Source organism: Anomaloglossus baeobatrachus, chromosome 5 (assembly GCF_048569485.1).
Source record: "Anomaloglossus baeobatrachus isolate aAnoBae1 chromosome 5, aAnoBae1.hap1, whole genome shotgun sequence".
NCBI lineage: Eukaryota > Metazoa > Chordata > Amphibia > Anura > Aromobatidae > Anomaloglossus > Anomaloglossus baeobatrachus.
In genome coordinates, this window is record NC_134357.1 from 17,748,198 (window position 1) to 17,776,180 (window position 27,983).

The 27,983-nt window shown below is 45.8% G+C and overlaps 1 protein-coding gene across 2 annotated transcripts in view; it reads right to left on the reverse strand.

Moving 5' to 3' along the window:
* Nucleotides 1–536: 536 nt before the first annotated feature.
* The window catches only part of CFAP58 (cilia and flagella associated protein 58), a 62,559-nt gene continuing 35,112 nt past the window's right edge, over nt 537–27,983 (reverse strand). The window contains exons 12-19 of one of the 2 annotated variants that reach the window (XM_075348234.1): nt 27,319–27,459; nt 25,299–25,522; nt 21,931–22,042; nt 19,592–19,696; nt 2,904–3,023; nt 1,760–1,901; nt 1,515–1,665; nt 537–1,380 (exon numbers count right to left, since the gene is read on the reverse strand). In XM_075348234.1, coding sequence (XP_075204349.1) covers nt 660–1,380; nt 1,515–1,665; nt 1,760–1,901; nt 2,904–3,023; nt 19,592–19,696; nt 21,931–22,042; nt 25,299–25,522; nt 27,319–27,459 — 1,716 coding nt within the window. In that variant the 3' untranslated portion in view covers nt 537–659. The remainder of the gene's footprint in view (nt 1,381–1,514; nt 1,666–1,759; nt 1,902–2,903; nt 3,024–19,591; nt 19,697–21,930; nt 22,043–25,298; nt 25,523–27,318; nt 27,460–27,983) is intronic. The other variant, XM_075348235.1, reaches the window with a different exon arrangement.

Here is a 27,983-nt window from a genome sequence, read left to right on the forward strand (position 1 = left end):
CCCGCCGCATATTCAATTACAGATTGAGCCGGGCAAGGAGATATGTAGAATGCACATTTGGAATAATGAGTAGCCAATGGCGAATTCTACATACCCCAATCCAATTAAATGTATCAACAGTTGATTTTGTTATTAAAAGTTGTTGTGTTCTACATAATTTTTTGCGAAAATACAGATTTGAAATTAACGAGGAAGAAATACCATTAAACTTTCATCCTTGTCCTTCAATATCTGGTCGATTAAATAATTTAGGAGTATCAGTGAGAGATCAATTCACAGATTATTTCATGAGTGATGTTGGTGCCTTAACTTGGCAATACCGTGCAGTTGGTGCTGAACCGCAAAATAACAATTAAATGTTTCAAAAGTTTTTTTGTTTAAAGGGATGACATTTATTTTTTCAATATCATCAAACAAATGCACAAAAAAGCAAAGCCAACAAAGAGTATACTTTTTTTCCATTGTTGTATTAATAATAAGTATGGTTTATGTATTTTTGTTTGCAAAATACTAAACCAAAATCATCCTATCTTTAATTCAAATGAAAATGCTTTAACATCATAATTAAATTTACATTTTGCACATGCAATTTTTTTTTTTAAATTTTTGTTTAGAGAAAAAAACCTTTTTGCAAAAAAATAAAAACAAAAATGACTAAATCATGGCTGTGAAAATAATTCATTTGTGTAAAAACCAGACATTTGTTCGTTTGGTCTATTTCTCACAATATTAGTTGTGTGATAATTCTCACTAATAGATTGAGAATATTCTTTGCTTTGTTTCATAGGGTTATAAGGTTGTATATTTTGGGCAGAATATGTATCCGGACATTCAGAATACAAACCAACTCTTTGTTTGTTTGTTTGGAAATGTGGTTGTGACTGAGTTAGAACTAATGGGTTGTTTTTCTGTTCAAATGTTTTTTCACAAAGATGAACTATTTCACCACCTGTTGGAAATTTACCTTCATCCTCAAAACAGGCCAATAAACCACAGATAGCAGTCATACATGCAGAGGTTTTTTTTTTTTCAGGTAATTTTCTTAAACGAAAAGCGACACTAATGGCAAAATTGTCAAACTCATCATCTTGGGTTGCTGATTTTAATATTTCAATAGTTTGATTTGTTAATTGATCTTGGTTTATTTCTTTATTGCTTGGAATATTTTTTTTTTTTCCTTTTGCTTTCTGATAACTCACAGGTTGGGGATCTTGATTTGTATTGGAAACAGATGGTTCCAATGATCTGGTTTCAACATCAGACTCCAGATGTGTTTGTTCGGTATTAATTTCTTCCTCAATGGCTGGTTGTATTTGTGCAGGATTGATATTATCTTGTGATCTATCCATGTTCTTTTTCGGAGCGATATTTCCGTCGGTCCTTTATTTTGTATTAAAAAAAAAAAATAATATTTTTTTTAAATTAGTGCATTTTACTAAAAAATGTATTTTCAAAGTTTTTGTTTTTGTTCTTCATTTAATATATATAAAATTTTGAAAAAAATTAACACTTACGGTCTTAAAACGCGGCCAGAACTTAAGAATTTCAAATCATTATAATAAATAAAATTTGGTTTAACTGGCGAGGATCCACTTTTACCAGGTTCAAATCTGATTTTATTGAATCTGTCACGGACTGATCTCCATCGCTTCCGTACATCATTTTCTATGTATTTAAAGAAAATTTAATTTTAAAAATTTTTTCTAAAATGTAACATATTTAATGAAGATTAGGATTCAAATTGCAATTAAACACATACCAATCTTAGTTTGGAGGCTTTTATTTGCCTCATGCCATTGGGGATATAATTCTTGACAGATCAATAACCAGCTTTCGTCACGTTTGTTTTTTTGCATGTACTCAGGCGACGTGGGATCCCATAAACATGGCATTGATTCAACCTTAAGTTAGCGAAAAAATTTAAAAATAAATATAATATTATTCTATTTGATATTTTAAAAATAAATATAATATCGTGTATATTATCAAAATCTTCCAATTTTAGGAGATTACACATTTAATATCATAAATAAATAAAACAACTTACCAGACTAATAAGTTTGGAGACATCCAATCTCAAGCGCTTATACCAAGTCATGTTGTATATTATAGTCTGCTTTGATGGAGCAACCACACAATGTTTCTGATCTGTGCAGCAAACTTGTTTGCACATGGATCAATTTATTGTTAAGCGGATGTGACGCAAAATTAACTATTTGGGTGGTCATTGGTGAATTTACATAGTTGTGTTCATGATTTTCAAAACGCAATTCATATGACTATGAAACGCATATGAGACGGATGAAATTTTGACAAAAGTTCATTTAGTACGTTTCTCATTGACTTCAATGTGATGAAAACGTAACTAAAAAGGCAAAAACAATTGACAGGGTCCTTTTCTGAACGCATGGTTTTTGACCAAACTTATGCAAATTTTGACATGCGTTTGTAAACGCAAAGTGTGTACAAGAATTCAAGATTTCTCATTGACTTTAATGGAAAATCAAAACGCATGCATTTGGGCACAAAAACGCTGCAGTTCAAAACTGACTCTAAAAGCAGCGGAAACGCAGGTGAAAACGCAAAGTGTGAACATAGCCTTAGACTGTAAAGTTTGGGTATTTGTTTTGCAAGTTTTTGCAAAGTTACTAAATACTAGAAGGGGCACTGGTTTAATTTACCCCTCTCACTGTTGATGAAGCCTCTAATAACTGGGTGGCCACAGGTGGTCCGGATGATATTGGTAGGTCAGTGCTGAGGGTCTCGTTGCTCTTCTCTAGCTATAAGTGGGGGGTGCTGATCACGAGACCCCCCTCCCCCATATTTCTATCACTTTGTAATAAGCCTTAGTAGTAGGGAATAGACTCATTGACCAGAGGGGGGCAGTACTCGAGGGTCCTCACCTTCAGCTGCTTGGTCTTTTCCCGCAGGGTCTGTTGGTAGATCTGTAGCTGCTCAGCTGCTTCCGGTCCCGGCTGCCGGGCCAGGATGTGTTTCAGCTCCACGTAAAGTTTCTCTTTTTCCTGCAGGACAATGGTGAAAGGAAACAGTAAGAACCGCAGAACACTCTCAAGCTGTTCAGTGCCAAAAGGATGAGGCAGGAGAAGTGTGGGGGGGGGGTCATCATCTAATTTTAGATCAGTCTAAAAATGTGGAAAATTGGCAGGTGTTGGCTGTACAGAGTGGCTGGCACCCGGCAGGTGCGGGTCAGACTCATCTCCTGAGCTTGCTCCATACAGCCACTCCATGTCAGAAGGGGTTAATAAGGTTATAGTGTTACTCAACTCTCTTGGATCCAGCCATGTAATGTGAACTCCGTCATCGTTATCATCCTGCCACTACACCGTGTTACAGACATTGCTAAAATACTGCTATAACAACTGTTCCAGCACTGCTAGCCTGGAAATCGTTAGGCCAGCTCTGCTACATCAGCCATCATTGCTAAAAATCTGTTATTCCATCCATCGCTGTTCCAGCTCTGCTTCATCAGTCACTGTTGTTCCAGCTCTGCTTCATCAGTCACTGTTGTTCCAGCTCTGCTTCATCAGTCACTGTTGTTCCAGCTCTGCTTCATCAGTCACTGTTGTTCCAGCTCTGCTTCATCAGTCACTGTTGTTCCAGCTCTGCTTCATCAGTCACTGTTGTTCCAGCTCTGCTTCATCAGTCACTGTTGTTCCAGCTCTGCTTCATCAGTCACTGTTGTTCCAGCTCTGCTTCATCAGTCACTGCTGTTCCAGCTCTGCTTCATCAGTCACTGTTGTTCCAGCTCTGCTTCATCAGTCACTGCTGTTCCAGCTCTGCTTCATCAGTCACTGTTGTTCCAGTTCTGCTTCATCAGTCACTGTTGTTCCAGCTCTGCTTCATCAGTCACTGTTGTTCCAGCTCTGCTTCATCAGTCACTGTTGTTCCAGCTCTGCTTCATCAGTCACTGTTGTTCCAGCTCTGCTTCATCAGTCACTGTTGTTCCAGCTCTGCTTCATCAGTCACTGTTGTTCCAGCTCTGCTTCATCAGTCACTGTTGTTCCAGCTCTGCTTCATCAGTCACTGTTGTTCCAGCTCTGCTTCATCAGTCACTGTTGTTCCAGCTCTGCTTCATCAGTCACTGTTGTTCCAGCTCTGCTTCATCAGTCACTGTTGTTCCAGCTCTGCTTCATCAGTCACTGTTGTTCCAGCTCTGCTTTATCAGTCACTGTTGTTCCAGCTCTGTTTCATCACTCACTGTTGTTCCAGCTCTGCTTCATCAGTCACTGTTGGTCCAGCTCTGCTTCATCAGTCACTGTTGTTCCAGCTCTGTTTCATCAGTCACTGTTGTTCCAGCTCTGCTACATCAGTCACTGTTGTTCCAGCTCTGCTACATCAGTCACTGTTGTTCCAGCTCTGCTACATCAGTCACTGTTGTTCCAGCTCTGCTACATCAGTCACTGTTGTTCCAGCTCTGCTACATCAGTCACTGTTGGCCCAGCTCTGCTACATCAGTCACTGTTGTTCCAGCTCTGCTACATCAGTCACTGTTGGCCCAGCTCTGCTTCATCAGTCATTGATCCAGCTCTGCTACACCAATTCGGTATTTCCTCTGCAGCCCATTACATCTTTGACACTAGGTCACCCTGATTCGGCCGACCTGCTGCACCATCACCACCTGTCCGTGTTGCTTTGGAACTGCTTATCCGGACCAGAGGATTTCAGGATCCACTTCGACAGGAGTGACATAACTTATAGACTCCTGGAATGTGAGGAAGATGCCACTTTCTTCTAATAATTTGCATCTACTGCTAATTCCTGTTTTAGGGTCATATTTAACACAGAACTGTCCTTAATTCCGTACAGTCGATCATGAGTCCCCTTATGTCACCTGCACCCTAAAACATCTCCAGAATCCAACCTTTTCTCACCTTTGAAACTGCAGAAACTCTCTACTGATCGGTCCCCCTCTCACCAAACTTTCTCTGCTCCAATCCACCCAGAATGTGGCAGCCAGGATCGTATTTCTGTCCAGCCACTACACAGATGCTTCCACACTGTGCCAGTCATTGCACCGGTTACCCATCCACCATTGAGTACAATATAATCTTATCATTCTCACCCACAAAGCCGTCCGCAGTGCTGCACTGACCTACATCTGTCTACCATCCCTTCCATCTGCTTCCTTCTGCAACTGAACTAATACTAACAGTCAATAAACGAAACCTCTGACTTCCGTCTCCAGGACTTCTCTCATGCTGCACCAGTTTTCCGGAATGCACTACCTGTGCTGCAGAATATATTGGCACTATATAAATACATTTTTTATTAATTTATGGACAAAACAAATTTACCAATGGGTTCAACAAGCCATAAAGTTGTCCGTTTAATTCCTAATACTTAACAAGACTGGATCTGGGGTTGGAAGTTTAATCGTCTATGCTCCCAGGTGGGTCTCCATGGAATACGCAGCATCTTAGTGGTCACCGGCCGTCTAATTTCGAGATCGAGGCAAAGACCTGAACACACCAAGGAGCCGACCAACATCTCCGTAACGAGCCGCGACAATGTGAAGCTGAAGTTTTGTTTGGTTGGAGCTTACACTTTAAGAACTTTTTCCATATGAAGCTCAGGACGCGGACGTCGGGATCCTTGCAGGGAAAATGATCATGAAGCCTCCGCGCCTCCAAATAAGATATCACTGACAAAAACACTTTCGGAAATGGAGCACTTGTCCCGTTACTTCCGGTACACGACCCGAGCGTCCGCTTTATTCGTGCCTTTCTTCTGAGCAATTCCTCCAATGTAAGGAACAAAAGAGAAGACGCCGACGGCTTAAATGGCAGCCGTGTTCTCCTGGCCGGCAACAAAAGGAGAGGAGAGTTTTGTATCTGTGAATTGCTGACGACTGATTCCTGAACCCACGCCAGCCCGTCCATTACTGCCGAACCAGCCGCTTCTTACAAAGAAACAGAAAAAACATTCCTCTATTTCTTGGTCAGATCGCGTGTTCAGAAAATTTAACTCTGTACTCTTAGGAAAGTTCTCTTCTCATGTTTCAGCAGTTTGTGCTCCAGAGCTGCTCTTCCTTCTTGACAAGAAGTTACAAAGTGGTCCAGTCTTGAGACGACAGACACCTATCTGTGGTCAAATGGTCACCAAATATATGTGTTGCAGCTCAGGAGCGCACCGCTCCCCTGCCTCCCAGCTCCCTGACTGCCGGGGGCGCTGAGCTCCTGACTGATGACAATTTGGACAGTGCAGCTCAGGAGCGCACTGCTCCCCTGCCTCCCAGCTCCCTGCCTGCCGGGGGCGCTGAGCTATTGACTGATGACAATTTGGATAGTGCAGCTCAGGAGCGCACCACTCCCCTGCCTTCCAGCTTCCTTCCTGTTGGGGGCGCTGATCTCCTTACTGATGACGATTTGGACAGTGCAGCTCAGGAGCGCTCCGCTCGCCTGCCTTCCAGCTTTCTGCCTGTCGGGGGCACTGAGCTCCTGACTGATGACAATTCAGATAGTGAAGCTCAGGAGCGCACCGCTCCCCTGCCTCCCAGCTTCCTGCCTATCAGGGGCGCGGAGCTTCTGTCTGATGACAATTCGGACAGTGCAGCTCAAGAGCGCACCGCTCCCCTGCCTCCCAGCACCCTGACTGTCAGAGGCGCGGAGCTCCTGACTGATGACAATTCAGATAGTGAAGCTCAGGAGCGCACTGCTCCCCTGCCTCCCAGCTTTCTGCCTGTCGGGGGCGCTGAGCTCCTTACTGATGACGATTCGGACAGTGCAGCTCAGGAGCGCACCACTCCCCTGCCTCCCAGCTTCCTGCCTGCTGGGGGTGCTGATCTCCTTACTGATGACAATTTGGACAGTGCAGCTCAGGAGTACACCGCTCCCCTAACCTCCCAGCTCCCTGCCTGCGGGGAACGCTGAGCCATGGACTGATGACAATTCGGACAGTGCAGCTCAGGAGTGCACCGCTCCCCTAACCTCCCAGCTCCCTGCCTGCGGGGAACGCTGAGCTATGGACTGATGAGAATTCGGACAGTGCAGTTCAGGAGCGCACCGCTCCCCTGCCTCCCGGCTCCCTGCCTATCTGAGGCGCTGAGCTCCTGACTGATGACAATTCGGACAGTGCAGCTCAGGAGCGCACCACTCCCCTGCCTCCCAGCTTCCTCCCTGCTGGGGGCGCTGAGATCCTGACTGATGACAATTCGGCTAGTGCAGCTCAGGAGCGCACCGCTCCCCTGCCTCCCAGCTTCCTGCCTACTGGGGGCACTGAGCTCCTGACTGATGACAATTTGTACAGTACAGTTCAAGAGCACAGCACTCCCCTGCCTCCCAGCTTCCTGCCTACTGGGGGCACTGAGCTCCTGACTGATGACAATTTGTACAGTACAGTTCAAGAGCGCACTGCTCCCCTGCCTCCCAGCTTTCTGCCTGTCAAGGGCACTGAGCTCCTTACTGATGACGATTTGGACAGTGCAGCTCAGGAGCGCACCACTCCCCTGCCTCCCAGCTTCCTGCCTGCCGGGGGTGTTGAGCTCCTGACTGATGACAATTCAGATAGTGAAGCTCAGGAGCGCACCACTCCCCTACCTCCCAGCTTTTTGCCTGTCGGGGGCACTGAGCTCCTGACTGATGACAATTCGGATAGTGCAGCTCAGGAGCGCACCGCTCGCCTGCCTCCCAGCTTCCTGCCTATCAGGGGTGCTAAGCTCCTGACTCATGACAATTTGGACCAGCAGCATGATGGCATGCAATATAGGCAGCTTTGCCTCTGAAGAGCACAATGGTCCTGAATTTAGTGACCCACCTGACTTCAGAGCAGTGCTTACAAGCTGCATAGCTTACATGAGCTGCGCTCCTTGACCAGGAGACCAGACACCGCTGATAGACTGCAGTGGTGGTTGGTAACCTAAGTATTCCTACTCCGTGAACTATTCCACATTTATTCACATTACACACGCACAAATGTATTTTATGTGATATCAACACAAAAGTAGCAAGTATTTGTGTAGTGTAAAGGAAATATTTAAAAAAAATATAAATCTGACTTGTGACGTGTATTTGTATTTAGCCCCCTGATTAAAATCTTGAGTGACCAATTGCCTTCAGGAGTCACCTAATTAGTAAATGGAGTCCATGTGTGTGATTTCTTCTCAGTATAACTATAACTACACCTGTTCTGAGAAGGTCACAGGATTGCGTGAGAACAGCAGGGATTAAACAGCATCAAGAAAACCAAGGTACACACCGGACAGGTCAGGGATAAAAAGGAGAAGAGTAAAGCAGGGTTAAGTTATAGAAAATAGCCCAAGCTCTGAACATATTACAGGGCACTGTACAATCCATCATCCAGAAATGGAAGGCGTACGGCACAACTGCAAACCTACAAGACATGGCCGTCCAGCAAAACTGACATCCCAAGAAGGAGAGGACCAATGAGAGAGGAAGCCAAGAGGACCATGGTCACTGGAGCCACAGAGATCAGCACTTAGGGGGAGAATCTGTCCACAGGACGACTATTAGCCATACACTCCACAAATCTGCCCTTTAGGAAAGAGCGGCAAGAGGAAAGACATTTTTGAAAGCAAGAAGCCATATGTCCCATTTGGAGTTTGCAGAAATCCATGTAGGGGACACAGCAAGCAGTGGAAGAAGGGGCTCTGGTCAGATGAGATCAAAGGAAAACTGTTTCGGCTAAATGCAAAACACAAGGTGTGGAAGAAAACTAACCCTGCACATCACCTTGAAAACACCATCCCCACCATCACACATAGTGGAGGCAGCATCCTGCTGTGGGGAGGCTTTTCTTCAGCAGGGACAGGTTCAGGGAAGCACTTTCCCAGGGGCCTATACCCTATGCCACCACCGCCAGAACCATTCACCTTACTGCTGGCCAATTTGTTGTTTGTGCCTAATATATCTCACCAGTCCCACAGGGACAGATAGCCTTTTGCCTACGGTTACAGCTCCTTATGGTTTCCCCCTGATTGCCTATTAAAGCATATATATGTCTTTGAGGTAACTGAGAACCAGTCAGTGAGAGAGTCTTATTGTGCTGCCATCTATACTCACATTGTGTTACAGACATATCCACTGTCACGGATTACCTCCGGCTCTGGTTTTCAGGTTACCGTGTACCAATACATGAGTACATGCATTAAGTGGAGGTTACAGTGAACCATTCAGTGAGGGGTTCTTATTTTCCTCTCACCTACTACCAAACACTACGCATTATTCCAGACATAGGATCGTAACCTCATGATCACCCATACCTTTTGGTGATATCCAGTTCCTACTGAATTCACGTCTCCCCATTATGATATAGATAATTCTATCCTTGATAACGACTAAGACGTCGAAACGTTGGATGAATTTATCTTTATTGCACTAATAAAATTGATTCTGCATTCAAGAAAAAATTTTTCATGCTTTTATTCATCTCAGTGTGCCAGAATTATTCTTCTTCTGACGGACATTTATTCTTTCTGGGCACCTAGTTTATACACAGTGAGCCAGACATAATTTTTTACTAAGGTTCAGGGAAGCTGTCATAAATGATGGGAAGATGGATGGAGCTAAATATGGGACAATCCTGGAGGAAAACTAACAGTACACATCACACTGAAAACCACATCCCTACCGTCACACATGATGGAGGCAGCATCCTGTTGTGGGGAGGCTTTTCTTCAGCAGGGACTGGTTCAGGGAAGCTGTCATAAAATGATGGGAAGATGGATGGAGCTAAATATGGGACAATCCTGGAGGAAAACTAACAGTACACATCACACTGAAAAACACATCCCCACCGTCACACATGATGGAGGAGGCATCCTGTTGTGGGGAGGCTTTTCTTCAGCAGGGACAGGTTCAGGGAAGCTGTCATAGGTGATGGGAAGATGGATGGAGCTAAATATGGGACAATCCTGGAGAAAAACTAACAGTACTCATCACACTGAAAACCCCATTCCCACCGTCACACATGGTGGAGGCAGCATCCTGTTGTGGGGAGGGTTTTCTTTAGCAGGGGCAGGAACGTTGTAAGAGGTGATGGGAAGATGGATGGAGCTAAATACAGGATAATCCTGGAGGAAAATCTGAGAGAGGCTGCAAAAGACTTGAGACCCGGGAGTACCGTAGGTTCACCTTCCAGCAGGGACAACGACCTTAAACATCCTGCAGAGCAGCAATGGAGGGTTCAGCTCAGAGCATATTCCTGTGTGTGAGCGGCCGAGTCACAGTCCAGACCCAAATCCACCGAGAATCTGTGACAAGATGTGAAAATTACTGATCACAGACGTCTCCGTCCAATCTCACTGAGCGAGAGAAGAAGGGGAATATGTCACCTCTGGATGTGCAAAGCTGGAGAGACCGACCCCCAAAAGACAGAGAAAGGTGGTCCTATAAAGTGCTGACCACGGGATATGAATTCTTTTTCAAGGTCTTGTATAACATGACCACAGTGCACTTCTAGGGTAATTTGTATTTGCCCTTTCAGGTTGATTTCTCAGTGTGCACACGTCGCATTACTACAAGACTGGTCCCCATTTTATTGTGTTAGGACCTGTAACGCCAGGTCCCCTATATCCCCTGGTCTCCGCTGACAGTGCAGGTGATCTAGGACTGTCCTGCTGAGAATAGGGGCTGGCTTAGGGAGGCGACAGTCATAGCACCATCCTCTGTCCTTGCTGACGTACCCAGATTTTCATCCTCCTTGTCCTCTTGGCACCAGGATACCAGGTTTTGACTTATTTGGATATAAGTATAATGGTGAAAGCCACGATCATGGGATAAAGACAGCTCAGCTCATGAACGCTTCACGGAGTTTTCAATCACAAGGTTACCCCCTGACTGCATTGTGCCCGCTGTACAGATGGTGGAGGAGGATGATGCTCTGGGCCATTATCAGGGGTCGGCCTTGGGCCATTATCAGGGGTCGGCCTTGGGCCATTAGTCCCGATGAAGAGAAATCTTAATTTTCAGCACAAGACATTGTGGACAATTTTAGCTTCCGGCTTTGTGGGAACAGTTTGGGGAAGACCCTTTTCCGTTCCCCATGAAGTGTTATTTAAACATGGCTAAAGCAAAACTACTCAGTGCAGCTGTAAATGTGTCCTCCGTGCTGCTGCATTTTAGTGGCTTTATCACACCCCAGTGCTGTATTTACAGCTACACTGCTCAGTGTTGCTGTATAATGTCCTCCATGCTGCTTCTCCGTGTGAACATCTGCTACAGACAAGAGAGCGGGAATCCCTCATGTCTGTGTGTGCTGTGTATGGGTGACATCAGCTAGTCTCTACCCACTAGCTCAGAGACAACTGCACATCAGAGAATATTGGAAGATAGAGCTTACAGAAGGGGGAACTGGTGAAAAATGCAAGATACGTGTGGGTTTGCTTTCTGATCCACCCATGCCTGTCAGCGCCTGACAGTGCGCTCTATTGTGTTCCGGAGGGGATTGCGCTGTTCCCCACCGCCATCAGCGGCCCCGTGACACGATCATGGGACGCCAAAGTGTTGCAGAGCCCCAGCATTCACAGGAGATCAGCATTTCTACTGATCAGAGCGATGCTGAAGCTTCGCTCTGATCAGCACAAGCGATCGCCGTGAGAAGCCATAAAGTCGCCCCTAGGCTGGCTAGTAAAATCATTAAAAAATCATAAAAAAAAACCAAAAACCTAAAAGTTCAAATCACCCCCCCTTTACCCCATTGAAAATAAAACAAAAAGCTAAATTAAAAAAACCCACAAATTTGGTATCTCTCTATTCAGAAATGCCCGATCTATCAAAATATAAAATCAACTAATCTTTCAGGCCTCACTCTGGCCTCACTTGGACCTATTTCAGGCCTCACTCTGGCCTCACTTGGACCTATTTCAGGCCTCACTCTGGCCTCACTTGGACCTATTTCAGGCCTCACTCTGGCCTCACTTGGACCTATTTCAGGCCTCACTCTGGCCTCACTTGGACCTATTTCAGGCCTCACTCTGGCCTTTTTCAGGCCTTGCTCTGGCCTCTTTCAGGCCTCACTCTGGCCTCGCTGGGACCTCATTCTGGCCTCTTTCAGGCCTCGCTTGGACCTGTTTCAGGATTCCCTCTGGCCTCATTCTGGCCTTTTTCAGGATTCGCTCTGGACTCATTCTGGCCTCTTTCAGACCTCACTCTGGCCTCGTTCAGGCTTCGCTCAGACCTCTTTCAAGCCTCGCTGGGACCTCTTTCAGGCCTCACTCTGGCCTCGCTGGGACCTCTTTCAGGCCTCACTCTGGCCTTGCTCGGACTTCTTTCAGGCCTCACTTTGGCCTCTTTCGGACCTCTTTCAAGCCTTGCTCGGACTCCTTTCAGACGTCACTCTGGTCTAGCTCTGATCTCGCTTGGACCTCTTTCAGGCCTCGTTCTGGCCTCATTCTGGCCTTTTTCAGGATTTGCTCTGGCCTCATTCTGGCCTCTTTCAGACCTCATTTTAGCCTCTTTCAGGCCTCGCTTTGGACTCGCTGGGACTTCTTTCAGGCCTCGTTCTGGCCTCTTTCAGACCTCTTTCAGGCCTCACTCTGGTCTTGCTCTGGCGTCGCTTGGACCTCTTTTGGACTTTTTTCAAGCCTCGTTCTGGCCTCGCTCTGACTTCTTTCAGGCCTCGCTGGGACCTCTTTCAAGCCTCACTCGGACCCCTTTCAGGCCTCATTCTGGTCTTGCTCTGGCCTCGCTTGGACCTCTTTAAGCCTCGTTCTGGCCTCACTCTGACCTCTTTCAGGCCTCACTCTGACCTCTTTCAGGCCTCGTTCTGGTCTCGCTCTGACCTCTTTCAAGCATCGTTCTGGCCTCGCTCTGACCTCTTTCAGGCCTTGTTCTGGCCTCGCTCTGACCTCTTTCAGGCCTCGTTCTGGCCTCACTCTGACTCTTTGAAAAGGCCAGGGGGCGAGTTTCAGACCACGGGTTTAGATTAACATCACTCCAATGGTGAAAAAAAAAAAAAAACAATAAAACCTGTGCAGTGGAGCTTTAAGTTTTATTTGCATCACACTGAAATGGCCCTGTAAAGCTATTGATTGGGAGGGATTGGGTTAAAAATGCCAGAGCGTGCGAGGAAGCGCCTGCAGATTGCAGCAATCCTGCGCACAAGTAAATAAGACAGTGATTATCAGCCTGTGCAGATCTGCGCGTTCTCCAGGCTGAGCGCAGCAGCGTCCAGGAGGGATTGCTTTGGCACGGCCGGGGCACTTACAGTGAGCCCGCACTTTAAACTGCCAACAATCCCGCTGCGAGACAAAGGACGGCGGGAAAAATGCGAATAGTAAATGGACAATATGGGCAGAATGGCTCCTGCCGCCACATCCAGCCTGGGCTTGAAGGAGGAGGATAGAGCGAGTTGGCGCGGGGAGACTTTCTTTGTAAAGGGCATCAGACCGGTGCCAAGTTGTTTAATACGAAGCTTGCTGAGCTAAAGTAGGTAGACGAAGAGTAAAGTACAATGGCCGGTGTTTACAGAGCGGGGTCCCAGAAGCGGCGTCTCATGCTGCCACCGCGCCAGCCACACAAACAGGCATAAAGCGTGCGATGGCTCCCCTGCCAGCCATTCAGGGCTGTGCGCACACTTCCCAGCTACATCTCTGCCCGCTCTGCTGTTACGGCACACGCTCCGCTGATAACCACTCAATAGGACGCTGGGGGCCTTTCATTAAAAGCCCTTTTTCTTGTCTCCTGCAGCCGGGCTCGGACGCTCCTTGTTATTGTAGGAATTACAATGGCGCATCTGGACGCGGGCAGGTGAAGCGTCCACAGACGGCCCAGCCCGCCACGCTTACATCTCCGCTCACAGGCATGGTGTGTGCTGCAGATTGTACAGGAAACCGCTATATTACCTCCCAGGTGGTGTCTGATCCCACATCGTGCACCGATATATCACCGTATCCTCACTATAATATTATATATGGTGTCTGGTTACATTATATCCCTGTATCCTCACTATAGCCTTATATATGGGGTCTGGTTACATTATATCCCTGTATCCTCACTATAGTCTTATATATGGCGTCTGGTTACATGATATCACTGTATCCTCACTATAGTCTTATATATGGCGTCTGGTTACATGATATCACTGTATCCTCACTATAGTCTTATATATGGCGTCTGGTTACATGATATCACCGTATCCTCACTATAATATTATATATGGCGTCTGGTTACATGATATCCCTGTATCCTCACTATAGCCTTATATATGGCGTCTGGTTGCATGACATCACTGTATCCTCACTATAGCCTTATATATGGGGTCTGGTTACATGATATCACTGTATCCTCACTATAGTCTTATATATGGGATCTGGTTACATTATATCCCTGTATCCTCACTATAGTCTTATATATGGCGTCTGGTTACATTATATCACTGTATCCTCACTATAGTCTTATATATGGCGTCTGGTTACATGATATCACTGTATCCTCACTATAGTCTTATATATGGCGTCTGGTTACATTATATCCCCGTATCCTCACTATAGCCTTATATATGGCGTCTGGTTACATGATATCACCGTATCCTCACTATAGTCTTATATATGGCGTCTGGTTACATTATATCCCTGTATCCTCACTATAGCCTTATATATGGCGTCTGGTTACATTATATCCCTGTATCCTCACTATAGCCTTATATATGGCGTCTGGTTACATTATATCCCCGTATCCTCACTATAGTCTTATATATGGCGTCTGGTTACATGATATCACTGTATCCTCACTATAGCCTTATATATGGCGTCTGGTTACATTATATCCCTGTATCCTCACTATAGTCTTATATATGGCGTCTGGTTACATTATATCACTGTATCCTCACTATAGTCTTATATATGGCGTCTGGTTACATTATATCCCTGTATCCTCACTATAGCCTTATATATGGCGTCTGGTTACATTATATCCCTGTATCCTCACTATAGCCTTATATATGGCGTCTGGTTACATTATATCCCTGTATCCTCACTATAGCCTTATATATGGCGTCTGGTTACATTATATCACTGTATCCTCACTATAGTCTTATATATGGGGTCTGGTTACATTATATCCCTGTATCCTCACTATAGCCTTATATTTGGCGTCTGGTTACATTATATCCCTGTATCCTCACTATAGTCTTATATATGGCGTCTGGTTACATTATATCCCCGTATCCTCACTATAGCCTTATATATGGCGTCTGGTTACATGATATCACCGTTTCCTCACTATAGTCTTATATATGGGGTCTGGTTACATTATATCCCTGTATCCTCACTATAGCCTTATATATGGCATCTGGTTACATTATATCCCCGTATCCTCACTATAGTCTTATATATGGCGTCTGGTTACATGAGATCACCGTATCCTCACTATAGTCTTATATATGGCGTCTAGTTACATTATATCCCCGTATCCTCACTATAGCCTTATATATGGCGTCTGGTTACATGAGATCACTGTATCCTCACTATAGTCTTATATATGGCGTCTGGTTACATTATATCACCGTATCCTCACTATAGCCTTATATATGGCGTCTGGTTACATGATATCACTCTATCCTCACTATAGTCTTATATATGGCGTCTGGTTACATGATATCACTGTATCCTCACTATAGTCTTATATATGGCGTCTGGTTACATTATATCCCCGTATCCTAACTATAGTCTTATATATGGCGTCTGGTTACATGAGATCACCGTATCCTCACTATAGTCTTATATATGGCGTCTGGTTACATGATATCACTGTATCCTCACTATAGTCTTATATATGGCATCTGGTTACATGATATCACTGTATCCTCATTATAGTCTTATATATGGCATCTGGTTACATGATATCACCGTATCCTCACTATAATATTATATATGGCGTCTGGTTACATGATATCACTGTATCCTCACTATAGTCTTATATATGGCGTCTGGTTACATGATATCACTGTATCCTCACTATAGTCTTATATATGGCGTCTGGTTACATGATATCACTGTATCCTCACTATAGTCTTATATATGGCGTCTGGTTACATTATATCCCCGTATCCTAACTATAGTCTTATATATGGCGTCTGGTTACATGAGATCACCGTATCCTCACTATAGTCTTATATATGGCGTCTGGTTACATGATATCACTGTATCCTCACTATAGTCTTATATATGGCGTCTGGTTACATGATATCACTGTATCCTCATTATAGTCTTATATATGGCATCTGGTTACATGATATCACCGTATCCTCACTATAATATTATATATGGCGTCTGGTTACATGATATCACTGTATCCTCACTATAGTCTTATATATGGCGTCTGGTTACATGATATCACTGTATCCTCACTATAGTCTTATATATGGCGTCTGGTTACATGATATCACTGTATCCTCATTATAGTCTTATATATGGCGTCTGGTTACATGATATCACCGTATCCTCACTATAGTCTTATATATGGCGTCTGGTTACATGATATCACCGTATCCTCACTATAGCCTTATATATGGCGTCTGGTTACATTATATCCCTGTATCCTCACTATAGTCTTATATATGTCGTCTGGTTACATGATATCACTGTATCCTCACTATAGTCTTATATATGGCGTCTGGTTACATGATATCACTGTATCCGCTATTAGCTTATTCCATGTCATAAGAGGAGCATACTTCTCTCCTGAAATACTTTGTGCTGCTGTGAGACTGTGCTCCTTCCAGTATGTGATAATCACACACAAGATAAAGAGAGAATAGCACATCGCACATCCACAGCAGCAGCTGTCTCCTCTGCTCTCTGCAGCCGCTCTCATCTGCTGATCTCCGGCGCCATCTACAGGCCGCACCAGGAATGACAGCCTACAGGAGACAAACCTGGACACTTCAAAGTGCCTGTAATGGAGAGCGGCGATCACCTGAGGACGCAGATTTTGGTGTAACCCTTATTCTCTTCTCTTTTCACCCGCTTCTTTACTCTTTAGCTTTAACCCTTTCATTCTGCAGTCCGCCCTTCTCTGCACACAGCTCCCGTCCTTCTATATAATGAATGGCAGATGACAGACTCCGGCTCCTCAATTATCTGCCCGCTGCCATTGTGGTGCGGACGTCTCCCCCCGTTATACAGGCGGCTGTCTGTGTGTTACAGCAGAGGCGTAGCGGGAGATGTGAGGGTGTCACAGTCAGGCGGCACAGGAGACGATATCCACCGCAGCAGGCGAGCCCAGTCCTCTAATGATCGGCTAATAACCGGAGGGATAACAATGGCGAGGTAAAGCATGGCGGCCATATCCTCTGCAGCAGGCGAGCCCAGTCCTCTAATGATCGGCTAATAACCCAGAGGGATAACAATGGCGAGGTAAAGCATGGCGGCCATATCCTCTGCAGCAGACGAGTCCAGTCCTCTAATGATCGGCTAATAACCGGAGGGATAACAATGGTGAGGTAAAGCATGGCGGCCATATCCTCTGCAGCAGGCGAGCCCAGTCCTCTAATGATCGGCTAATAACCGGAGGGATAACAATGGCGAGGTAAAGCATGGCGGCCATATCCTCTGCAGCATGCGAGCCCAGTCCTCTAATGATCGGCTAATAACCGGAGGGATAACAATGGCGAGGTAAAGCATGGCGGCCATATCCTCTGCAGCAGACGAGCCCAGTCCTCTAATGATCGGATAATAACCCAGAGGGGTAACAATGGCGAGGTAAAGCATGGCGGCCATATCCTCTGCAGCAGATGAGCCCAGTCCTCTAATGATCGGCTAATAACCGGAGGGATAACAATGGCGAGGTAAAGCATGGCGGCCATATCCTCTGCAGCAGGCGAGCCCAGTCCTCTAATGATCGGCTAATAACCGGAGGGATAACAATGGCGAGGTAAAGCATGGCGGCCATATCCTCTGCAGCAGACGAGCCCAGTCCTCTAATGATCGGCTAATAACCGGAGGGATAACAATGGCGAGGTAAAGCATGGCGGCCATATCCTCTGCAGCAGGCGAGCCCAGTCCTCTAATGATCAGCTAATAACCGGAGGGATAACAATGGTGAGGTAAAGCATGGCGGCCATATCCTCTGCAGCAGACGAGCCCAGTCCTCTAATGATCAGCTAATAACCCAGAGGGATAACAATGGCGAGGTAAAGCATGGCGGCCATATCCTCTGCAGCAGACGAGCCCAGTCCTCTAATGATCGGCTAATGACCGGAGGGATAACAATGGCGAGGTAAAGCATGGCGGCCATATGCTCTGCAGCAGACGAGCCCAGTCCTCTAATGATCGGCTAATAACCGGAGGGATAACAATGGCGAGGTAAAGCATGGCGGCCATATCCCCTGCAGCAGACGAGCCCAGTCCTCTAATGATCGGCTAATAACCGGAGGGATAACAATGGCGAGGTAAAGCATGGCGGCCATATCCTCTGCAGCAGGCGAGCCCAGTCCTCTAATGATCAGCTAATAACCGGAGGGATAACAATGGTGAGGTAAAGCATGGCGGCCATATCCTCTGCAGCAGACGAGCCCAGTCCTCTAATGATCGGCTAATAACCGGAGGGATAACAATGGCGAGGTAAAGCATGGCGGCCATATCCTCTGCAGCAGACGAGCCCAGTCCTCTAATGATCGGCTAATGACTGGAGGGATAACAATGGCGAGGTAAAGCATGGCGGCCATATGCTCTGCAGCAGACGAGCCCAGTCCTCTAATGATCGGCTAATAACCGGAGGGATAACAATGGCGAGGTAAAGCATGGCGGCCATATCCTCTGCAGCAGACGAGCCCAGTCCTCTAATGATCGGCTAATAACCGGAGGGATAACAATGGCGAGGTAAAGCATGGCGGCCATATCCTCTGCAGCAGGCGAGCCCAGTCCTCTAATGATCGGCTAATAACCGGAGGGATAACAATGGCGAGGTAAAGCATGGCGGCCATATGCTCTGCAGCAGACGAGCCCAGTCCTCTAATGATCGGCTAATAACCGGAGGGATAACAATGGCGAGGTAAAGCATGGCGGCCATATCCTCTGCAGCAGACGAGTCCAGTCCTCTAATGATCGGCTAATAACCGGAGGGATAACAATGGCGAGGTAAAGCATGGCGGCCATATCCTCTGCAGCAGACGAGCCCAGTCCTCTAATGATCGGCTAATAACCGGAGGGATAACAATGGCGAGGTAAAGCATGGCGGCCATATGCTCTGCAGCAGGCGAGCCCAGTCCTCTAATGATCGGCTAATAACCGGAGGGATAACAATGGCGAGGTAAAGCATGGCGGCCATATGCTCTGCAGCAGACGAGCCCAGTCCTCTAATGATCGGCTAATAACCAGACGGATAACAATGGCGAGGTAAAGCATGGCGGCCATATCCTCTGCAGCAGACGAGCCCAGTCCTCTAATGATCGGCTAATAACCGGAGGGATAACAATGGCGAGGTAAAGCATGGCGGCCATATGCTCTGCAGCAGGCGAGCCCAGTCCTCTAATGATCGGCTAATAACCGGAGGGATAACAATGGCGAGGTAAAGCATGGCGGCCATATGCTCTGCAGCAGACGAGCCCAGTCCTCTAATGATCGGCTAATAACCGGAGGGATAACAATGGCGAGGTAAAGCATGGCGGCGCTCACCTGCAGCAGCAGCTCCTTCTCCACCACCTCCTCGGTTTTGGTGATGAGACGTTTCTGTAGAGTGTGGATCTTCTGGATCAGCTCATAGGAACTGGGGTCACTGGCCTGGAGAGATGAAGGGGAAAACGGTGCGATAATCATATATTCCCCCATAACAGAGCATCATCCACAGATCCCCCATAACAGAGCGTCATCAACAGATCCCCCATAACAGAGCGTCATCCACAGATCCCCCATAACAGAGTTTCATCCACAGATCCCCCATAACAGAGCGTCATCCACAGATCCCCCATAACAGAGCGTCATCCACAGATCCCCCATAACAGGGCGTCATCTACAGATTCCCGATAACAGAGCGTCATCCACAGATCCCCCATAACAGGGCGTCATCCACAGGTCCCCCAAAATAGAGTTTCATCCACAGATCCCCCATAACAGAGCGTCATCCACAGATCCCCCATAACAGAGCGTCATCCACAGATCCCCCATAACAGAGTGTCATCCACAGATCCCCCATAACAGGGCGTCATCCACAGATCCCCCATAACAGAGCGTCATCCGCAGATCCCCCATAACAGAGAGTCACCCACAGATCCCCCATAACAGAGCGTCATCCACAGATCCCCCATAACAGAGTGTCATCCACAGATCCCCCATAACAGAGCGTCATCCACAGATCCCCCATAACAGGGCGTCATCCACAGATCCCCCATAAGAGCGTCACCCACAGATCCCCCATAACAGAGCGTCATCCACAGATCCCCCATAACAGGGCGTCATCCACAGGTCCCCCAAAATAGAGTTTCATCCACAGATCCCCCATAACAGAGCGTCATCCACAGATCCCCCATAACAGAGTGTCATCCACAGATCCCCCATAACAGAGCGTCATCCACAGATCCCCCATAACAGAGTGTCATCCACAGATCCCCCATAACAGGGCGTCATCCACAGATCCCCCATAACAGAGCGTCATCCGCAGATCCCCCATAACAGAGAGTCACCCACAGATCCCCCATAACAGAGCGTCATCCACAGATCCCCCATAACAGAGTGTCATCCACAGATCCCCCATAACAGGGCGTCATCCACAGATCCCCCATAACAGAGCGTCATCCGCAGATCCCCCATAACAGAGCGTCATCCACAGATCCCCCATAACAGAGCGACATCCACAGATTCCCCATAACAGAGCGGCATCCACAGACCCCCATAACAGAGATTCACCCACAGATCCCCCATAACAGAGCGACATCCACAGACCCCCATAACAGAGCGTCATCCACAGATCCCCCATAACAGAGCGACATCCACAGACCCCCATAACAGAGCGTCATCCACAGATCCCCCATAACAGAGCGGCATCCACAGACCCCCATAACAGAGCGACATCCACATACCCCCATAACAGAGCGTCATCCACAAATCCCCCATAACAGAGTTTCATCCACAGATCCCCCATAACAGAGTTTCATCCACAGATCCCCCATAACAGAGCGTCATCCACAGATCCCCATAACAGAGTGTCATCCACAGATCCCCCATAACAGAGCGTCATCCACAGATCCCCCATAACAGAGCGTCATCCACAGATCCCCCATAACAGAGTTTCATCCACAGATCCCCCATAACAGAGTTTCATCCACAGATCCCCCATAACAGAGCGTCATCCACAGATCCCCATAACAGAGTGTCATCCACAGATCCCCCATAACAGAGCGTCATCCACAGATCCCCCATAACAGAGCGTCATCCACAGATCCCCATAACAGAGCGTCATCCACAGATCCCCATAACAGGGCGTCATCTACAGATTCCCGATAACAGAGCGTCATCCACAGATCCCCCATAACAGGGCGTCATCCACAGGTCCCCCAAAATAGAGTTTCATCCACAGATCCCCCATAACAGAGCGTCATCCACAGATCCCCCATAACAGAGTGTCATCCACAGATCCCCCATAACAGAGCGTCATCCACAGATCCCCCATAACAGAGTGTCATCCACAGATCCCCCATAACAGGGCGTCATCCACAGATCCCCCATAACAGAGCGTCATCCGCAGATCCCCCATAACAGAGAGTCACCCACAGATCCCCCATAACAGAGCGTCATCCACAGATCCCCCATAACAGAGTGTCATCCACAGATCCCCCATAACAGAGCGTCATCCACAGATCCCCCATAACAGGGCGTCATCCACAGATCCCCCATAAGAGCGTCACCCACAGATCCCCCATAACAGGGCGTCATCCACAGATCCCCCATAACAGAGCGTCACCCACAGATCCCCCATAACAGAGCGTCATCCACAGATCCCCCATAACAGAGCGTCATACCTCCAGTTTCCGCCATCTGTGGACATTCATGGGGTTCTCCAGCTCCTCCTCCAGCGCTCTGCACCGCGTCCGCTCCCTCAGCAGCTCCTTCTGCATGTGATACACCTCCCGCCTGGATACAACCACCAATCATAGGCCATAAAATAATAGAAGGCGGTATGGGGAGGAGTCCGTTATTCAAATATCATTTTAGATAATGTCTCCTCCCACTTTGCCAGCCAATAGGAATTTGCAACATTACTGGTGTCAGATATATATCAGAAAAAAATAATAATAATAATGGTGGGTGCCCTTTAAGAGTAGACAGCGCTGGCCTCTATGGCCAGTCACTTGCTGTCAGGCTGACATACTGTGGAGGGACAGAGGACGGTATGCAAATCTCCCCTGTGCACAATGTGGCATTTATGGTTTTAAAAAGTTGCCAGTAAGTCATCCCGAACAAGGTCCTGCAGGTGAGGCTACCGCGCGCCGCGCCAGCCTGACTGCACAATTATAATATGACGGGAGGGGGAGAAGCCAATTATCCGGCTGTGGAAAGGTTGAATGTGCAAACGCTGCGTTATCCGGATGAATTATTTAGGGCGAGTTACCTCTGACACTTCCCAAACTTCCCACAGAATGTGAATCTCAGCCCATTCACCACAACCACCAAATGTAACAGTATAAAGGTGGGGGCGTAATAATATCCTGCAGGAAAGACGGGTATAAAATAATACCGCCATCTCTGATCACCGTCATATAACAGCAGCGCTGAATCCTACATTACACTCATCACAGCAAAAGTAAGAGACATCCTCCCGGTATAACTGACAGTATTATAGCAGTTATATTCCTGTACATAGGGGCAGTATTATAGTAGTTATATTCTTGTACATAGGGGCAGTATTATAGTAGTTATATTCTTGTACATAGGGGCAGTATTATAGTAGTTATATTCCTGTACATAGGGGCAGTATTATAGTAGTTATATTCTTGTACATAGGGGCAGTATTATAGTAGTTATATTCCTGTACATAGGGGCAGTATTATAGTAGTTATATTCTTGTACATAGGGGCAGTATTATAGCAGTTATATTCCTGTACATAGGGGCAGTATTATAGTAGTTATATTCTTGTACATAGAGGCAGTATTATAGTAGTTATATTCTTGTACATTGGAGCAGTATTATAGTAGTTATATTCTTGTACATAGGGGCAGTATTATAGTAGTTATATTCTTGTACATAGGGGCAGTATTATAGTAGTTATATTCTTGTACATAGGGGCAGTATTATAGTAGTTATATTCCTGTACATAGGGGCAGTATTATAGTAGTTATATTCTTGTACATAGGGGCAGTATTATAGCAGTTATATTCCTGTACATAGGGGCAGTATTATAGTAGTTATATTCTTGTACATAGAGGCAGTATTATAGTAGTTATATTCTTGTACATTGGAGCAGTATTATAGTAGTTATATTCTTGTACATAGGGGCAGTATTATAGTAGTTATATTCTTGTACATAGAGGCAGTATTATAGTAGTTATATTCTTGTACATAGGGGCAGTATTATAGTAGTTATATTCTTGTACATAGGGGCAGTATTATAGTAGTTATATTCTTGTACATAGGGAGCAGTATTATACTAGTTATATTCTTGCACATAGGGGCAGTATTATAGTAGTTATATTCCTGTACATAGAGACAGTATTATAGTAGTTATATTCTTGTACATAGGGGCAGTATTATAGTAGTTATATTCTTGTACATAGGGGCAGTATTATAGTAGTTATATTCTTGTACATAGGGGCAGTATTATAGTAGTTATATTCTTGTACATAGGGAGCAGTATTATAGTAGTTATATTCTTGTACATAGTGGCAGTATTATAGTAGTTATATTCTTGTACATAGGGGCAGTATTATAGTAGTTATATTCTTGTACATAGGGGCAGTATTATAGTAGTTATATTCTTGTACATAGGAGCAGTATTATAGCAGTTATATTCTTGTACATAGGAGCAGTATTATAGTAGTTATATTCTTGTACATAGGGTCAGTATTATAGTAGTTATATTCTTGTACATAGGGGCAGTATTATAGTAGTTATATTCTTGTACATAGGGGGCAGTATTATAGTAGTTATATTCTTGTACATAAGGGCAGTATTATAGTAGCTATATTCTTGTACATAGGGGCAGTATTATAGTAGTTATATTCTTGTACATAGGGGCAGTATTATAGTAGTTATATTCCTGTACATAGGGAGCAGTATTATAGTAGTTATATTCTTGTACATAGGGGCAGTATTATAGTAGTTATATTCTTGTACATAGGGAGCAGTATTATAGTAGTTATATTCTTGTACATAGGGGCAGTATTATAGTAGTTATATTCTTGTACATAGGGGCAGTATTATAGTAGCTATATTCTTGTACATAGGGGCAGTATTATAGTATAGTCTTGTACATAGGGGCAGTATTATAGTAGTTATATTCTTGTACATAGGGAGCAGTATTATAGTAGCTATATTCTTGTACATAGGGGCAGTATTATAGTAGTTATATTCTTGTACATAGGGGCAGTATTATAGTAGTTATATTCTTGTACATAGGGGCAGTATTATAGCAGTTATAGTCTTGTACATAGGGGGCAGTATTATAGTAGTTATATTCTTGTACATAGGGGCAGTATTATAGTAGTTATATTCCTGTACATAGGGAGCAGTATTATAGTAGTTATATTCTTGTATATAGGAGCAGTATTATAGTAGTTATATTCTTGTACATAGGGAGCAGTATTATAGTAGTTATATTCTTGTACATAGGGGCAGTATTATAGTAGTTATATTCTTGTACATAGGGGCAGTATTATAGTAGCTATATTCTTGTACATAGGGGCAGTATTATAGTAGATATAGTCTTGTACATAGGGGCAGTATTATAGTAGTTATATTCTTGTACATAGGGAGCAGTATTATAGTAGCTATATTCTTGTACATAGGGGCAGTATTATAGTAGTTATATTCTTGTACATAGGGGCAGTATTATAGTAGTTATATTCTTGTACATAGGGGCAGTATTATAGCAGTTATAGTCTTGTACATAGGGGGCAGTATTATAGTAGTTATATTCTTGTACATAGGGGCAGTATTATAGTAGTTATATTCCTGTACATAGGGGCAGTATTATAGTAGCTATATTCTTGTACATAGGGGCAGTATTATAGTAGTTATATTCTTGTACATAGGGGCAGTATTATAGCAGTTATAGTCTTGTACATAGGGGCAGTATTATACGGTATGATATTAGTTATATAGCAGCTTTAATATAAATTATTACTACCAGGACATGGAAGCCACCATCACCAAGCACAGAGGAGTTAATACCTGAGGTCTTCTACATTGGCCACTGTTTTGGACAATATTCCCTTTTCCCTCCTCAGTTTTTTGATCTCCAGTTTCAGCAGTCGGACGTCCTCCACCCGCTGCTTGTACTGACTCTCCCCCTTGTTCAGGATGGATTGCTGGATTTTGATCTTCTCATACAGTAAGGCCAATTCATCATTTCTCCGCACCAGTTGGGTGCCCAACATATCCCTCTCGCCAATCACCTGCGCACAACGACAATGCAGTCAGCATCAGACAGGACGGTGGTATGGCGACAATGTAATGTATGTAGACAGTGACTGCACCAGCAGAATAGTGAGTGCAGCTCTGGAGTATAATACAGGAGGTAACTCAGGATCAGTAATGTAATGTATGTACACAGTGACTGCACCAGCAGAATAGTGAGTGCAGCTCTGGGGTATAATACAGGAGGTAACTCAGGATCAGTAATGTAATGTATGTACACAGTGACTGCACCAGCAGAATAGTGAGTGCAGCTCTGGAGTATAATACAGGAGGTAACTCAGGATCAGTAATGTAATGTATGTACACAGTGACTGCACCAGCAGAATAGTGAGTGCAGCTCTGGAGTATAATACAGGAGGTAACTCAGGATCAGTAATGTAATGTATGTACACAGTGACTGCACCAGCAGAATAGTGAGTGCAGCTCTGGAGTATAATACAGGATGTAACTCAGGATCAGTAATGTAATGTATGTACACAGTGACTGCACCAGCAGAATAGTGAGTGCAGCTCTGGAGTATAATACAGGATGTAACTCAGGATCAGTAATGTAATGTATGTACACAGTGACTGCACCAGCGGAATAGTGAGTGCAGCTCTGGAGTATAATACAGGAGGTAACTCAGGATCAGTAATGTAATGTATGTACACAGTGACTGCACCAGCAGAATAGTGAGTGCAGCTCTGGAGTATAATACAGGATGTAACTCAGGATCAGTAATGTAATGTATGTACACAGTGACTGCACCAGCGGAATAGTGAGTGCAGCTCTGGATTGGAACAGTCTGTGTTACTTTTTTAACCCTGTGATGTGCTGCAATGTTTCTATGTTCTCTGAAGCCTTCAGTTCAGTCAGTCGGTTCTGGGCAGAGTATGAGTGACCTGTAGACGTTCTCTTCATGTCAGATTAACAAGACTAGAGAGGAAAATCAATTATTTCTGATCTTTACATCTGTAAAGCCACCGGGCTCTGACTTGGGTTTAACTCTATGAGGCCTGGAGCTGTGGAGGGACGCGCTGTGCATCTATTCCATGCATTCTATAGAAGATAGGAAAGCAATGTGTCTGGTGTGTTCAGTGCCTGGAAATCTGCCCCCGCACTGCCTCCCTTCTACTCATCCTTACCCTCGATGTCCGCAGTTCTTTACTGCCATGATTTATCAATTTTAGGGGTCTCTAAAAGCTGAGCCCACCCAACCTGTGCAGACATTTTTCAGCATTTTCATAGCCCCTTTAAAAACGGTATTTCTTTTTTCTTAGTGGTCAGAATTTAAAGTGTATAGGACTTAAAAATCTTCTCTATAGGAGTATGGGTGGCACGGTGGCTCAGTGGTTAGCACTGCAATCTTGTGGTGGCTCAGTGGTTAGCACTGAAGTATTGTGGTGGCTCAGTGGTTAGCACTGCAGTCTTGTGGTGGCTCAGTGGTTAGCACTGCAGTCTTGTGGTGGCTCAGTGGTTAGCACTGCAGTCTTGTAGCGCTGGGGTCCTGGGTTCTAATCCCACCAAGGACACATCTGCAAGGAGTTTGTATGTTCTCCCCGTGTTTGCATGGGTTTCCTCCGGGTTCTCCGGTTTCCTCCCACACTCCAAAAACATACAGATAGGGACTCTAGATTGTGAGCCCCAATGGGGACAGTGTTCTGCGGAATATGTTAGCGCTTTATAAAAATAAAGATTTGATTTTTGATTTTTTTTGGAGTAAAAATGCCAAAAAATAAATGTGTAGGAAGGTGTGCGGAGGACCCTAATGGTGTATAGCATGTGATGGCCGTGCCTGGTCCAGCTCCTTCCTCTGCCGGAGCCGCTCGGCGTCCGCCTCGGAGATGATCTTCAGCAGTTTGCGTCCTTCCACCTCCTGGTTTTCGATGAACTGTTTGGCTTCCACGTTCTGCTGCTTCATCTTCTGCAGCTCGGCCTGAGACAGAAAGCACAAATCATGGTCAGTTACACAGTGGGGGACGCGGGGTCCGTGTACTGACTGATGGGGGACGCGGGGTCCATGTACTGACTGATGGGGGACGCGGGGTCCATGTACTGACTGATTGGGGGACGCGGGGTCCGTGTACTGACTGATGGGGGGACGCGGGGTCCGTGCACTGACTGATGGGGGGACGCGGGGTCCGTCTACTGACTGATGGGGGGACGCGGGGTCCGTGTACTGACTGATGGGGGGACGCGGGGTCCGTGTACTGACTGATGGGGGGATGCGGGGTCCATGTACTGACTGATGGGGGGACGCAGGGGCCGTGTACCGACTGATGGGGGGACGCGGGGTCTGTGTACTGACTGATGGGGGGGACGCGGGGTCCGTCTACTGACTGATGGGGGGACGCGGGGTCCATGTACTGACTGATGGGGGGACGCGGGGTCCGTGTACTGACTGATGGGGGGACGCGGGGTCCGTGTACTGACTGATGGGGGGACGCGGGGTCCGTGTAC